This window comes from Watersipora subatra, chromosome 7 (genome assembly GCF_963576615.1).
Source record: "Watersipora subatra chromosome 7, tzWatSuba1.1, whole genome shotgun sequence".
NCBI classification, from domain to species: Eukaryota; Metazoa; Bryozoa; class Gymnolaemata; order Cheilostomatida; family Watersiporidae; genus Watersipora; species Watersipora subatra.
In genome coordinates, this window is record NC_088714.1 from 49,667,520 (window position 1) to 49,683,865 (window position 16,346).

A 16,346-nucleotide genomic window follows, 5' to 3' on the forward strand; every position below is an offset into this window, starting at 1 on the left:
GACAACATCGGCCATCGCACAAAAATTGACAGTTCATTGGCATAACTTGCAATGGCAGCTTAATGTTGCGATATAAAGTGATGCAAGGATACAAAAGTTTACTTCATTGACATTAGAGATTGGGATATAAAGACTGGTTCACACTATATCACCATTGATGCCTCGGCATCAATGGTGATATAGCGTGAACCAGGCATTGATGCCACACTATTCCAGCGATCATACTGAAGAGATCATAACATTCCATAGATGATAAGTATATGCACAATTCTTCTAAAAATCGGAAAAGATTTGATTGATGCAGGTGGAAGGTACAAGCAACCCAGTCAATCGCCGTGGGTTCAAATCCCGTCCAATGAAATATTTTTTCCAACCTCCAACCATGGCTCTCGACAGACAGATGGGCTGGTGCAGCTGTTATTATGGCAAAGATTCTTAAAGTGTTATTCAAATGCTATTTATGAAGCATATACCCCACAACAGGTTAACATAACAAAACCAATAATCAAATAACAAAATCAATAAAATATTGATTCCTTTTTGTTATCATTTCTGTACTCCTCAAATCTCACATTTGCGCTACAGCACATATCTCATTACTAGATGATACCTTTTCTTTAACAGAAGACAATCCAGATGCAAACTTTGCTTCTATTGTCTTCATGTTTTTAGGATTTTCCTTCTCTTTGTCCTATAAACAGCTCAACCAATTATAACTATGAGTAGAAATGTAAATGTATAAAAACCAAGTTTATGTCAAGTAAGCCGGTTTAAATTTTATTTAGAGCTCATGCAGGGTTGTCATACCACGTTTGCTTTAATAAAGAGGAACAGGCTATATGAAATCATGAGCTGCTAGATAAAAGTATTATCAAGCTGCATAAACATGGCTTGTTGTTGTTTCTATGATAGTAGACACGATAATCTATAGCAAAAATGCTCATTCGATTCCAACATCTGCCTAAAATAAATTTAGTGTATGTTTACACAGAATCCAGCTAACATTCAAGCACTAGCCAAGGAATGCAAGAAGACATTGCATAAGCCAAAACTATTATTAAGGTTCAAGCAGAAGATAATTTAGGCAAGACCAGGTTCCTTGAAAATGCTTTCTCAATACAGTAATACCTTGACATACAGCTGCGTCAACCAGCGAGAAACTTGAGATCCGAGGAAAATTCTGAGGAAATATTTGCTCTAAACTATGAAACACGCATATGCAAGACAGTTCCTGATGCAGCCACTAAGTGGCCGAGTACGAAAAGTCGAGAACAGCATCACTTCGGTCATTCTCGTTGGATCAAAAAGCATTTTAAAAAGTTGGCTGAGAGTCAAATTAAAAAGTGAAGCAAGAAGAAAAAGCTGGAAGAAAAGTGAAAAAATGAAATTAAAATTAGAGTTTAGTTTAGTGTAACGTAAGATTAAATCTTATTTTTAACGCGCATGTATAGGAGGCTAAGCTCACTCAAGCCAAATTTAAAATTTATGTTATGTTAATTAGCATCACGAAAGTGTTGTATACTGAACGTGTTGCTGTCAAGTCTCTCTCATATCGCCGGTAACTGCTATATCTGTCACAAACTCAATAACTCCATACACTGCTGTACAGTATGTCACATTTTATTGCAGATCGTAACTCCCAGACAAGTTTTGCTACCTTGTGAGCCTAGGTGGTGAATTAGAGCCATTAAAAAAATGTTTTTCCATTGTAATATCCTGTTTACGGTGCTTTTTTAAAGTGTGGGGATAGAGGAATTTGTGTTGAGTTATTTTATACACAGAAATTTGATTTGACATACAAGTGAATTGACATACAAGCTCGGTGCCACAACTCATAAAGCTCGTATCTAAAGGTATTACTGTAAGGTCACTAAAAAGGTAAGGGCACTGTAAGGTCAACAAATGGTTGAGCCAGAGTGGCTTACAGAAAGAAAGAGACGGTAAGACTACCTGACTCCCATTTTGGCTTGAATCATTGGAGTGAGTACTCATTCCTAGACTCAGTTCTATCAAATCTTTTGACTTGACTATTGGGGGCAATACCACAGCCTCCCTATCATCAGCCTAAATAAAGCTGGGATTAGAGAGGCAAAGATCTTGGCAATCAACGAAGAGCAGTAACTACATACATGTACATCAGCGTGGAAAAGAAAGGATTATAGCATAAAGTAGCAGCGAGGAGTCATGCACTCATCTGGAAAGATAATTACAACCGTGAGCAAGATGACTAATTTTTTTAGATTTTTGAGTTAGCCAGCATCTCCATTTGCTTTAGTTCAAGATAATACAGATGCACACAAAAATAGTTTTCCTACAATGCTATTATTAGAATGGATGAATAATGGCCTTCTACAGTCTGACACCTGTAAGATTCTCTTCAAGCCTTTACACATTTTATCCTTTCTAACCTTCTATGTAAAATGTTTTAACTTTTTTTTTATAAAATAAAGTATTACCTTGTATAAAATTAGAAGATGTAAAAAAACCTGATAATAATATTGACAATCATGGAGTATATAAAGTTTTTTTCATGAAGAGCTGTCAAATAAAAACAATTAATTTTTGCCGTTGTATGTACATGTATAACTCAATGAAAAGCTCATCAATAATTATATATGTGAGTTCTGTATACTTCAATCACAACAAAATATCAACAATTAAGTAGAACTAGCTAATTTACAAGGTAACTTATCTGAAGTTTGCAAGTTACGAATGATGTATGAACACGACATTTTCTGTAATTTTAATCTCAATTACAATATTTTTAAACAAAGAAAGAATAAAACAAAACATCATTTGAAAAAAAAAACATTTTAAGAACCCTTTTCAACATTCACACGCATTCTCCAAGTTATCAAAAATTGGTAAGTGATATAAATTATAAAGCTTCTGGTAGCCATAACTATGAATCGTTAAATGAACAACGCAAAATGAATGTCACGAGTTGGACTATCATCAAAAACTTTTATTTATGATAACCTTGAACCTTTGGATGGGTAGACGGACGAACAGATAGCACCGCTTTTATTAAAGTAAAGGTATATTATGTATCACTTTATGTTAAATGCATCAGAGATTTTTATCGTTCGATTAACTCATTGTTAAATGATCACAATCATGAACCGAGTGAAAGTGATAAGAAAAAGGAGAAAACTCATCGCTATAAACCAATATTACTACAGTTACGGTCACTAATTTAAAAAGGAGTCTTTTTCTCCTTTTTTGAAAGTCCAAAGGAGTGAGCTTGAGATGATCTTGGAGCAGATTAGGCCAAATATACATATATATATCAAAGTATAAAGTGCATGTATATATATTTCAAAGTATAAAGTGTATGTGTATATATATATATATTTCAAAGTATAAAGTGTATGTATATATATATATATATATATATTTCAAAGTATAAAGTGTATGTATATATATATATATTTCAAAGTATAAAGTGTATGTATATATATATATATATATATATATATATATATTTCAAAGTATAAAGTGTATGTGTATGTATATATATACACTTTATACATTGAAATATCGAGATAGGTTGACAGATGCACTATTAGTCGACATACCTGCACTGTCTCGGTGATACCATTGTTGGAGCGATTACATGGTCTACTAATAATCACCGAGAGAATAACCCTGATATACTGCAATAGTGGGTGCCAGGCTATAAGCTATCTTTCAGCTACAAACCCTAAAGGTGTGAGCGAAAACAACGTTAAGACGTTACCTTGGGCTCAATTGGTACAGGTTCTGGAGTGTTCTTCTCTAGAGGAATTTCTGGAACTATTTCAAGAGCTGCAAGTTTAAAATATATTTACCATGCGCGAGAACTGAAATGCTTCTTTCTTGGTCAGTCACTGCGCCTTTATAGAAACAAAATCCAAAGTCGAAATGATAAATAGTCTTGCGCTGTATTACCTTGTACTGAGTCAGGACCCTTTGCGAGCCTGTGAAGTCGTCGTGTTGTGCCGCAGCCTAATATGTATACGTCTCCGTCATGACACGCTACATCCGTGATGTTACACATGCTACAAATAAGATCAAATCAAGAGTCAAATAAGATAGCAAGCCTGTATTATGATAAATATAAGCTAACTTGCAATATGGATGGGCCTATCTTCAGAATAAACTACTAGTCAGATGGTGAACATAGATCTTTTTGTCAAGTGAAAATTTTTAAAATACTGCTGGTTACGTCTGCTAAGCAAGCTTTATAAAATTCAGCCAATCAAATTGGAGAACCTAATCGTTCTTAATAATAGATAGTTCCAGATTTAAGTTTGGTAAATAACAGATTTATTGTAAAATCTTCATCTAAGTTACAAATTTGATGAAAACCCACTCTATCAGGTCAATAATATTGGTCACATGACCATAACGAGAGGATAACTGCAACATATAAGTTCACACATAAATCATATTAGAGCTACATTACTGAACATCAAACAAATGATAACACATATAACTGTGTTTCAAGAGAAAAAGTATTATAAGCAAACTTGCATCGCCATTCTGAAGTTAACATTAGTAAATACATCTAGATTGAATAAGATTGAAAATAGTAAACCCTTAAAGTCAGGGCTACTAAACTAGTAGCCTAGCAGGCTAGAGTGAAGCGAGAGATGGTCAAGTGTGCTGATAGAGCAGAGAACATAAATACAGACATAATAATACTGGATATCGTATATGTACAGTTATACTAAAATTCTGAAAACAATGATTGGTTCAGGGGATGGTGTACCACTTGGCCTAGCCCATTGTCATGGGTTCGAATCCCATCAGAAGGAATCTTTTTTTAACCTTCAACACTGATCATTCATTGCAGGTTAATTATATTCTTGAACAAACACAAAAAAGTGAGCAATAACCAAGCAAAATACTTCAAATATTATTAAAGGACCTACTGAATAGCTTAGGCCAAAGATACAAACATTCTAATCACAACAAAGGCAGTTTTACTCGGGGAATTTACCCTTACATTTAATCTCCTTGACCCAGTCCAGAGAAAATTAAATATCCATTACCAATTTTCGCAAAACCTGGCATACCCTTGAATTATCATGATTCCATCTGATAGAATGTGTATTGACACTTATAAACTTGTAGTATGACATAAACAGTAACACACTAAGCTCAGCAACTGTCCACATGTCCAGTATAACATGTGCTTAGCTTACTAACGCAGCAGAAACAAAAATCAGAAATTCAGACTAGCCATTTCCAATCTACTAGGTTGCTGTTGAGAGGATGCCTAAACTCCTTTTACCAGATACATTGTTCGCTAACGGTAAGGTGATGCTCATTATGAACCCTCTTGACTTCAGCTGCATTACTCACACTTAAAGACACCTGCAGACACCTGCCCTACCACCTCTTTGGTACTAGTTGATAAACAAACATAAAAAACTAATAAAAATACATGCACTAATTTAGTTTAAAATTCATCTACATGTAGATGAATTTATATACATACCGGTATGTATATGTACGGTATGTATATACACTTACTGTATATACATACCGTATATATACGGTATGTATATATACGGTATGTATATATACGGTATGTATATATACGGTATGTATATATACGGTATGTATATATACGGTATGTATATATACGGTATGTATATATACGGTATGTATATATACGGTATGTATATATACGGTATGTATATATACGGTATGTATATATACGGTATGTATATATACGGTATGTATATATACGGTATGTATATATACGGTATGTATATATACGGTATGTATATATACATACCATATATATACGGTATGTATATATACGGTATGTATATATACGGTATGTATATATACGGTATGTATATATACGGTATGTATATATACATGTACATACCATATATATACGGTATGTATATATACGGTAGTCTTCTAAATTAGTGTTATATATATATAAAATATATATATACATATATACATATATATACACACCATCAAAGCTACTTGCGAATAGATGCATTGCCAAGTTTCTAAGAAAAAGCAATGAGAATCGTTCTAGAATAGAATGACAGAATAGAATCGATAAACTTACTATTAGACTTACTATAAAATTTTGTTTTTTAACATGAGAACCGGTGTGGTTTTCATTTTAAATAAAAATGTAAAAGCCGCATCATTGCGTTGTCCATGGCATAAAATAGCTTTTAATTAGCTTTGAGGATAATAAATTACAAAGCTATATAAAAGATAATTCTTTTCTGACATCGGTATGCTTTACTGGGGTGTTGAAGCGCTTGACTGATTATTATTTACTTCAAGAAGAAATTACTTTGACTGAAATGAGGTTGTCTGCCTTGTAATGTTGTTGTAAAATATGTAAATATAGTCACTGCTATTCCTCTTTCAATTGACGTAAAGTCATGTATCATTCCAAGTTATTTTACTGCAAGATAAAACATCAACAAATGCACTTTCCTTACATCAGTAGTAAAGTTATCACTGATCCAAATACTATTAAAGTATTGGACTGTTGTATAAAGGCCTTTTAATGCTGACAGAACCTTGTCAGCATCAAATAACAGCAATTACATGTAGATCCAGCCCAAGTTACTTGATAAGTTTTAGTTTCTCCTCGGATTCCAATGTCTGATGCCTCAAATTGTGACCAATATATTCTAGAAAATAGGCCTATTTAAGAAATATATCATAATCATATTAGAAAATATGACTTTTATTTCCCGCCAAACTCAAAGCTTTTCCTGACCAACCTTTTTGGCAGCTCAGGATGGCAATAGAGTGTTTCTTCCGCTCCAGCAGTTCATTGGTCAGACATTTTTAAAATAAGTGGTTTGGGAAGTCGTAAATGGAAATATACTTGCAAATCATATGTCTCCATGTATCTTTAATCTATGATTGCAGCTCCATGATCACAAAGATCTATTTGTATTCAAGGAAACCGGTCAGCAATAAAGACTCACAAGCGCTGAATTTTCACGTAACCCAACAATCTTGATATACTAGGCTGATCAGAGGTGCAACTAAACTAAGCATGACACATAATAGTAACGCAGTAAGCTTAGCGATTGTAGTCATGTCTAGTATAACCTGCAATCAGTCTTCTAATGCAGGAGCAACCAAAAGTAGAAGTTCGGGCTGGTAATTTTCTATAGCATTGAATTTGGCCTTGCAATCAGTTGGCATAAGGACTAGCCTATGGGCCCCATACGAATTCATTAATACCAAGGCAAAAATACCGCCATGGTATTCATTGCAACGCGGTAGAGAAAGTATCTGGTAACGAGACTTCCTTAATCTTAGTAACCTTCAGCACTTCAGGCATTTTGAATGCCACACTGATAGTTCTTAAAGCTAGTCCTACCACTATTTCTTCCTGGACCAGTTTCACCACGTATTAGCAGCTATCTGATGCCTTTACAGATGATTGTGGCAGGATGTTAACCTTTAGTGCAGGCAACTGAAGGTAGCTGCTACACCTATGAACAACTACAATGAAAACTACCTGTATGTGTATACAGATGAAAGGCAGTTGAGGTTTCCTTGAGTTGTTGGCCAAGCAAACCTCCCGCAAAAGTTGAATTTATAGGCTAACTGGTCGTCGTCCTACCATGTTGTCATACAGCTAGATTGATTGTCGTTTGATCAATGATGGCCACAGCACTTGTTCGATATCTACTCATACATCATCACACGATCTACCAATTTCAGAGTCTACTTCATCGCTTAGTCACTGTCAGTCTTCATACCAAATCAAAAAAGCATGGAATTAGCTGTCTGCGGACCTCGGAGTTGGAAACACTGATATATTTAGGATAGTCTTGGTGTGGCTAGTGCTGTCGAGACTAGAGTAGTCTGCACATTGTCGGGCTGCCCTTTTTCCCATTTTTCTTCAAATTGCGGAGATTTGTCATTTCGTAAGTGACATTCTGCTCACTGCCTGCCAACTGGACTCTGTACCTTGACTAGCAAAGCTATTGTACACATTGAGCCTCCATCAATGATTTATGATGTATTTCTTAGTAATTGTCTTAATTGACGAAGAAAAATGAAATTCAATTCAAAAAGATTCACTACTAATTTATGTAACATAAGACATCGGGTGTGATTGACCTCTAATGTTGCAACTTAACTCTGCCATTTTCTCTAACTTGGCTATCAGTGAAGTTTTTCATTTCACTGAATAAAACTACATCTCTCTTAATATCCACATGAGATAATATCCTCATGTGGGTATATGATATCTAAATGAGTATCACCATTACATAATATAATCAAACTACTTGCCGTTAACTGATCTTGCAGTAAAAGTTAAACTAGATTCTCGAACAAAAAGCACTCAAGTGAGCAACCATGAAAAGCAAGACTCCAGCTGCATGGATGAATGCACATAATGCATGGTCTTTGTGGCATACAGTTGGCCAGAGTAGTGTAGAACCATATCTAATTATAAGATACAATATACCTGCACAAGATCTTCCCAGCTAGCATGCCGTAAATGCCTCAACTTCACTTGTTTTTTGAAGCTCTTTAGCTCATATGCAACCTTTTAGCACAACTACTGCTATATTTATTTAAGCGTAAAGGAAACTGCCATGTCCCCTTTTTTGCTCCACAAAAATCAAAACCACTGAGTGCAAGGTAATAAGATAAATATATATTTCAACAATATACCCAAACACATGTAATAAAATGTATGCGCATACAAAAAATAACACGCAAGAGACTGTCAGAGATCTCTGCTGTCAGGCCGCTTTTTAGTCGTCAACTTCTTTGCAGGTGGGCTAGCATCACCTAGCTCAGGTGACCCAGATTGGCTCGGCTGTGCAGAACCAATCTGGGATCACCGAGTCGGCTTAGGCTCCAGCAACTCGGCTCTTCGCTTTGGTCGGCCTCGTTTGGGCATGTATCAGTTCACAGTGACCTACTTGACACCCGGCTCTCTAGGGGCAGTCGGCCATGGTCAGTGTGGAGGTACATGGCTTCATTGGGCGAGAGGCCGGCCATCCTCTGGCCTGCAGAAATGGAAACCACTTGCCTGTGTCTACTAGATAGAAAACATTCCCACATTCACCATTCTTAGGTGCTCTTCAGTATGACATCACTTGGTCACAGGAAACGTGTTGCCAGCAACAGGGACACACGCAGATGTCAAAATGTTGTAGGGTATGCTGTCTATTCCTCCAGGTGCTAGTGGTGACGCCATACAAGCCACAAGCCGCCAGCTCGTGCATCGCTTTGGTCACCTTCGACTAAGTGGCACCCCTGACGTATCACTCCGTCTGGGCTACTTCTTTCTTCATCGACTCACCAAGCAGCTTTGGTAATTTTACTCGTTGTCTGTGGGTCAGAGCTTTTGCTGAAGTCGATTTTCCAACGTGCTCGTTATCAGATAAGCAAAAGATCTAGGCCGACTTAGACGACTTGGCTCTCTCAACCTCTTGTACCCAATTGAGACTCTCGTGTACCTCGAGGGTGCTTCACTGGTTTCCCACACAACTCACTCGATCGGCTGCTTGGCATCTCCTTGAAGGAAACAATCCGTGCAGGCCTTGGCTTGTTACTAAAAGGCAGAGTGCCAACCAGGTGTTACTCAGAGTGAGCGTCTCTGTGTGAAACAGAGATATCGCTCATAGAGGCAGCCTGCTCAAGACACTTTCTTTTTAAGGTGCTGGGGTTCCCACTACCACGCCCGAGTCTGTCGCGCCCGTGCTCTTACACACAAACGCGAACTCCTCATCTGAGTCTAACAGGTTCGCCAAGCTCTCTTGTTTTCCTGTCTCCAATGGCTCTAACAGGCTCAACATCTTCGCAAGAGAATTTACAGTCTCACCTGGTTGAGCCATGTCAACAGGTTAGTCAGAAAGTAGATCGGTGCCTGTGGTATGGATATCGGAATATTTCTGGGAGAGTATAGCCTACTTGTTCACTGTAGAATGCAGAAGCAATTGACTCTGGCCTACTAATCTCTCAAGACTGCCACCTTTTTTCGGCCCCTGTATTCTTATGCAAGGGTCGTTAAAGATCAGTGGCCACTGTCAATAGCCACGCCCACTCTCCATACCGATCTGGTTGCGAAGTGCTCTAAGCGGGCTGAAGGTTGTGCCGCGTGGCACCAAGTGTTCTTTGCCCCAGGCTCGAGGGCCGGACCAGCTTTGAACTCAACTTCGAACTCAGCTTTGACTGGCTCTCCTGTAAAATCGCATTTCGGCTTTTCCACCTACCTCCAGAGTTCTTTAAGCCAAGCCTCGAGTCTTTGATTAAACTCTGGGCACTTCAAATCTTCAGCCATGTGTTTTGCCAGCTCCAACACAGCCCTCAACTCAGTTTGAGCTTTTTGCTTCCTGGTCCCTTTCATATTAGGGCCTCTATGAGATTCAATGGTGGCTGGTGATATTCCTAGCTCCTCCAGACAGGCATGAAAAGTTTAAGCCGGCTATTACTTTACACAGAAGATTGTTCCTGGCGCTCTATCAGGCAGGTGTGGTTGGGCCAGGTTTACATGACCTGGTACAGCTCCACAAACTTTGCCTGCAGCTTCAAGTTGTCTCCTCGGTCTACGTAATAATTCTACTTATGAGTTGAAAATAACAAAAGTCTCTCCTTTACATAAAAGGGTAAGATAAAACACATGATATTTTTTATTATGAAAATTCGGATTTCAGAATTTTCTCTTAAGATTTTATTGAAAATATATTGCAATATATGGATTTACAACAAAGTTCTCTATTTTAATAATTTCCACACTTTATTATGAACTGTACAGTATAACGAATATTACCTTGAAAATAAAACTGAAATAAATGTTTTGTTGGTTGTTGAGGTCGCGGTGGCAATGCATCTGATAGTATCATTCAGTTTTATCATTGTTGTTCTCTGTATAAAGATAAAATATAAATTCCAAAGTATTTTCAAAAAAAGTGAAACAACTTTTGTCCCAGGTTAAATATAATTTGCGAGCATTTTAGTTTTCAAGCTTTAGTTTTACCGTTATTAACCCAAACAGTGTCAAGCTGGTCGTTAAAACTTGCAACAATAGTAATGGGCTCGCTTGTAAAAATAATTAAAATTCATTTTCCAATTAATTTTCCGAATTCCTAATGGGAAATTTTCATTTTCAGGGGGAATTCTGGCCTCTATTTATAAATTTTTGCTGATACAATGTATTTGCAAAGCTGTGCATAATAGTTACATGCTGCATATTGTTGTTTGTTGTTAATAAACTGGGTGTTTATAACATTGTGTACTGTTTTTTTCATTCATAGTTTCATCATACTTTCTATAACTTTGGGGATTTTCTATTTCCTTTTTACCAATAAGATGCTGACCAGACCTTTATAAAGACAGTTGAACTATTAAATGCTGTGATACTTAATATTTGGTGATGTGGAATGCAGAAATGACAAAATATGAAGAAGTATGAAGATTGAAAGCAAAGCGAAGCCTGATAGAATAGGGGAAATAGAGTTTTCGTAGTCTGGAAGGGGGAATCTAGCGAACCTAATTGGGAACCCCTGCATTACACTAACGATTAGGTTAATGCGCTTTTGAAATGCTCTTGTCACTTGTTATTTTCTTTCAAAATAGTAAGTAACGATAAAGCAAACATTAAACAACACTGAATAATTTCATGTTTAACAAAATGATTATAAATATTATGTCATTCTTAAATTACAACGTTGTATTTTTGCATGAAAATCAATAATATTTTTTAAGTTAATCTAATAAGACTTCATATTTTAATATGTAATGTATTACAATATATTCATTGTTTATTTGGTTTTAAATTACCATTCACATTTAATATCTAAATAGTAATTATTATATTAATTATAAATAAAAAATAATATTATCAACACCAGTTTTATTATTAATTAATATAAATCTATGACACCACATTAATTGCCATAATATCACCTAGGCTCAGATAGCAACTGCTCTCAGTAAATATTAACTCTTCATAGTTTATTTTAAAATATTTATTACTAGCGTTTTAAATGTTAGTTATCAACAATTTACCAGTCACAATAAAAGTTATTAATTTTAATTTGGTGGAATTGGTAAAAAATAAATGTTAAATATCATTCATTAAATATAGATAGCTTTATGAACTGCAGTAGTTGTATATTGATGCAATTTAGTTTGAATTAAAAATCTTTTAATTTAATAATGGATATGGTGTTAATTTCAATACAACAATGAAACAATAATGTTTTACTTAGATCAATTTAGGAATAAAGTACAATAATAGCTATGCAGGCTACCTAGAATAATATATAATAATATATATAATATTCCAGGCTACCTGGTATGATATGCTACTGGTGCAACTAACATAAGACATTTCAAATAGGTCTTTAAGGGAAATGCCACCTAAATTGAAAGAACCTAGAAGTTACCAAAACCTTCGCAAAGAACAGAGAGAATAAGCCGAAAACAACAGTCAGTGGTGTCATAATTATTAATACAATATGAGTGAGAAGTGACAAGCTAAGAGAGATGAAGAATGCAAAACACCCCAACAGTGTACTACATTCTTGCAAGTCAGTAAACAGAGGGTGTCCTGTCATGCTGTGCTACCGAGTTTATTACTGTCTTATGACTATCATGCTGTCCTTCTGTCGCATGCATGTCCATCCCGATGAGAATGTTGTGAGAAAATGTCAATGAGAAATGTCAATGTCAAAATGAGAAAATTGTCAATATATCATAAATCGATAGGCTTATTTTAAATTTTTTTTAAGTTTTAAATATATAAGATGTCACATTATGACATACTAAAATTTGAGAATGTTGAAAAAACTAAAAAATTCACCAAATTTTATGCAAGATTCTTATATAAAGTCTTACCCAGATGCAAGTTTTTTCAAGAATAATGTAGCCTTAGATCTCAAAATTGTGATCTGTTTCACCTGTATACCATCAATCCTCTTTTCACAATGATCTAATAAATTTAACAGTAGCAGATATGTATTCTGGTTGTTTAATTTATTTACTATCAATTTTATTATTGTCCCTGATGTCTTCAATTTTTTTTGTTTGCAAGGAAAATCCGCATTTAAAAAAACACAAAGCCAGCAGTTAGTTTTAGGGTGCTCTTTAATGGCCTACACCAGAGCCATATAGCTTCACAGAGTCCCGCGACCAACGGAAGCTTATATGGGAGCTCGCTCGTTTCCAAACAAACAGGCCACGGACACTATTTTCATATAAGTTATAAAAGAGAGGCCACAACATTAAGCAACAAAAATTACTCCCATTGGCAGTCGCTTTGAAATATATCGTTGTATCATACACCATTTGAAAGAGGACAAAATTTCCTACCAAAAGCTACTAAGAACATTTTTGTAAAAACGTAAAGTAAATGCAAAAACGAGAGATATTGAGAGCGAGGTGTGAATATTCCATTAGAGTTCAATATGTCGATCACGTTTATTTGAAAACCAGCATTTTTGTTTCTGGTTTTGGTCGTGAGACTTTGTAGAGCTATACGACTCTGACATTACAGAGCTGTATAACTGCACAGAGTCCCGCGGAAAACGGAAGTGTATATCAAAGCTCGCATGGTTCCAAACAAGCCACACCCATTAATTTTTTATATAAGTTATAATGGAGAGGCCGCAACACTAACCAACAAAAATTACTCCCATTGGCAGTCGCTTTGAAATTGATTGTTGTATTATACACCATTTAAAAGAAGACAAAATTCCCTACAAAAAACTACACATAATCTTTTGTAAAAAGTAAAGCAAATGCAAAAAAGTGAGATGTTGAGAGCGAGATAAGAATATTCCATTAGAGATCAGTATGTCCAGTTTTTGCCGGGGGACTCTGTGAAGCTATACGGCTCTGGCCTACACAAGGAAGTAAGAGTATGCATATCACATTTGTAGTATGACTAGTTGTGCCACCCGGCATTGCCCGGGTATTAAAAATCAGCTTATAAGCAATGAGAGGTAATGAGAGTTGCTTGCCACTTGTTATTAGCCTGGCACATTGTCAATGGCTAATTTGAGTAAGCCTACTAATAAAAGCTACCGCTTCTCATGACGTCGCTTCTCATGATGTCGGTAAGCGGTAGCATACTTGCTCCCATATAGTGACATATCGCCTAGCAAATCTATCAAGTTTGTGTGACTAAATTGGTAAGGCGTCGAACTGGTGAACGGGAGGTTAGAGAACAAATCTTCTGCGGTATTGATTCTTTATTCCAAGATTTTAATCGCTATATCTGGACATATACAACGATGAACTATTACACAAACTTTGAGAAATATATACAGTATATATAGAAGATAGCGTGTCCCTTCAGAATAAAATCAAGCTAATTATTAGTAAGTGATAACTGAGTTGGATAGGCATGGGCATGTGTACAGTGATGTGTGAAATCGGTGTGGTGGTGCAAGAGAAGCAAGTTTCACTGAGTTGGTTGAAAAAACATCTCACGACCATTTCATTGATGTGAGTAAATAGCACATACACTGGTGAACAAAACAAAGGGAACCTCTTTGTTGGAAATCTAATATTCTCTTTACAACTCATCGTGAATTTAGTAGCTAGCCATAAATTATAATTTTAACTAATTAATCCTCATTTTATTCTGATTTAAATACATGTATATGACTTGGAATAAACAAATAAAAATGTATATGATGTGATCACATCTGTACAGATTGTTATCTTCAACCATTAAGAAATGAAATGTTCAGAATTTAGCTGTCAAAATCACTAAAAAACATACTTTTTATGACTTTTTGATTTACATATTCAAAATCACGATGAAATGAAAATTAATTTAATATATAATTAATGGCTATTGACTACATTTACTATGAGTAACAATGTTGTAAAAGAGAATTTTAGTTTTCCATCAAAGGGTCCAGTTTGAGGGTCCACAGACATACACTACTGTATGTCTCTCGGTATAGAATTGAAAGCCCTAGTTCAAGATATGTGTAAACAATGATATTTGTAAGTTACAAATAAACAAATGCTTACTATAAAATAAACATGTGGGGTGAATGCCAAAATATCTTTTGCATTACTAAACAGAGGGTTTGAGATAGAGCTTCACGAGACAGCAATTTAATTGCTTGGTGGTGATGTTGAGGGTAGACGATTTGAAAATCGCCACCATTTAAAGCGATATCGCCAATTGTATAAACGATGTAATCATGTAAATGTGATTTATCTCACACCTGAGGATATTTAGTGAGAGCAATACCGGAACTTCAAAGCATTGGCCTTTTAACCATATAATAAACTCATTCCGCTGCCTTCCACACACATGAACATTCATGAAATAAATGTTTTTAATTATCGCTATCTCAAAGCATTTTATTTTTATGTTAAAATATACAAACGAATATTAACAAAACTTGCATGCTTTTTTATATAAGAATATTGTGATATATCACGATTCATTATCAAATGTGTAATATCAAATCATCCTGTGATTTTAGGAAATGGTGTAGCTCTAGTTTGAGAGTCCTATCTGTTCCTGATTGCTTCACTACGTTAGCCTGGAATACGCAAAACTCTGCAAAACTATGTAACACTAAAACCCATTGCCAATTTCGACAACCTTGACAATTTTGAGCAATAAAGTACTTGTACATGGAAGAGAGTGTTTACAGACCTTGATATGCCAATCAGTGAAGAGGAATGTGCATCTGAGATGTCTATGAAGGCCACAGACTGCTCTGACCAGGAGAGAAGAGTAGTGGCATCTATCAGCTTCATCATACCAAACTGTTGGAGAACTTCAACAGCGTTCTAGCAAAATCAGCAATGGGACCCAGTGTAATCAGCAATTTCAATAAAAATAAATTTTATTTGCTTTTATTAAAATAAAAATAAATTTTATTTGTTTTTATTTAAATAAAAGAATTTTTATTTGTTTCTATTTAAATAAAAACTAATAAAAATTTTAAAAAGTAAGCAAAGAAAGCGCATAACAATCTTAATTCACTCATTCACCCCAAAAATTTCACAACTGTCGTGTTATCATTAATTTTGTAACAATTACTAGGGTTTTTGCATCTAATAGCAGAATATATATACCAGCAGCTATGACTCTGGCAGCATTAATTAAAGATAGAATCCGCTGACATATCTAGTAGCAACTCTAACAGAGTGTTATAGTTACTAGTACCCTGTCAGTCCGGTGTGCTGTGTGAGAGATCATCATGTCTAATAACTATCTGCGCAGGTAATGTAGCAAGGTGATCGATTGGCACAGGTGTTGAGTGTCGCGCTACCATGCTGAAAGTCATTAGTTTCAGTCCCATATGACGCAATTCTTTTCCTAACATCCACCTGCGACTTCAGACGGACAGAGGGAC

At 35.6% G+C, this 16,346-nt stretch overlaps 1 protein-coding gene across 1 annotated transcript in view; it reads right to left on the reverse strand.

The window, feature by feature from the left end:
* LOC137399443 (tectonin beta-propeller repeat-containing protein 2-like) overlaps positions 1-16,346 on the reverse strand; it is a 170,952-nt gene that overhangs the window by 124,340 nt on the left and 30,266 nt on the right. Inside the window, exons 8-12 of the mRNA XM_068085562.1 lie at positions 15,641-15,777; positions 3,931-4,040; positions 3,740-3,807; positions 1,951-2,064; positions 611-691 (exon numbers count right to left, since the gene is read on the reverse strand). Of these exons, the coding sequence (XP_067941663.1) occupies positions 611-691; positions 1,951-2,064; positions 3,740-3,807; positions 3,931-4,040; positions 15,641-15,777 (510 nt within the window). The remainder of the gene's footprint in view (positions 1-610; positions 692-1,950; positions 2,065-3,739; positions 3,808-3,930; positions 4,041-15,640; positions 15,778-16,346) is intronic.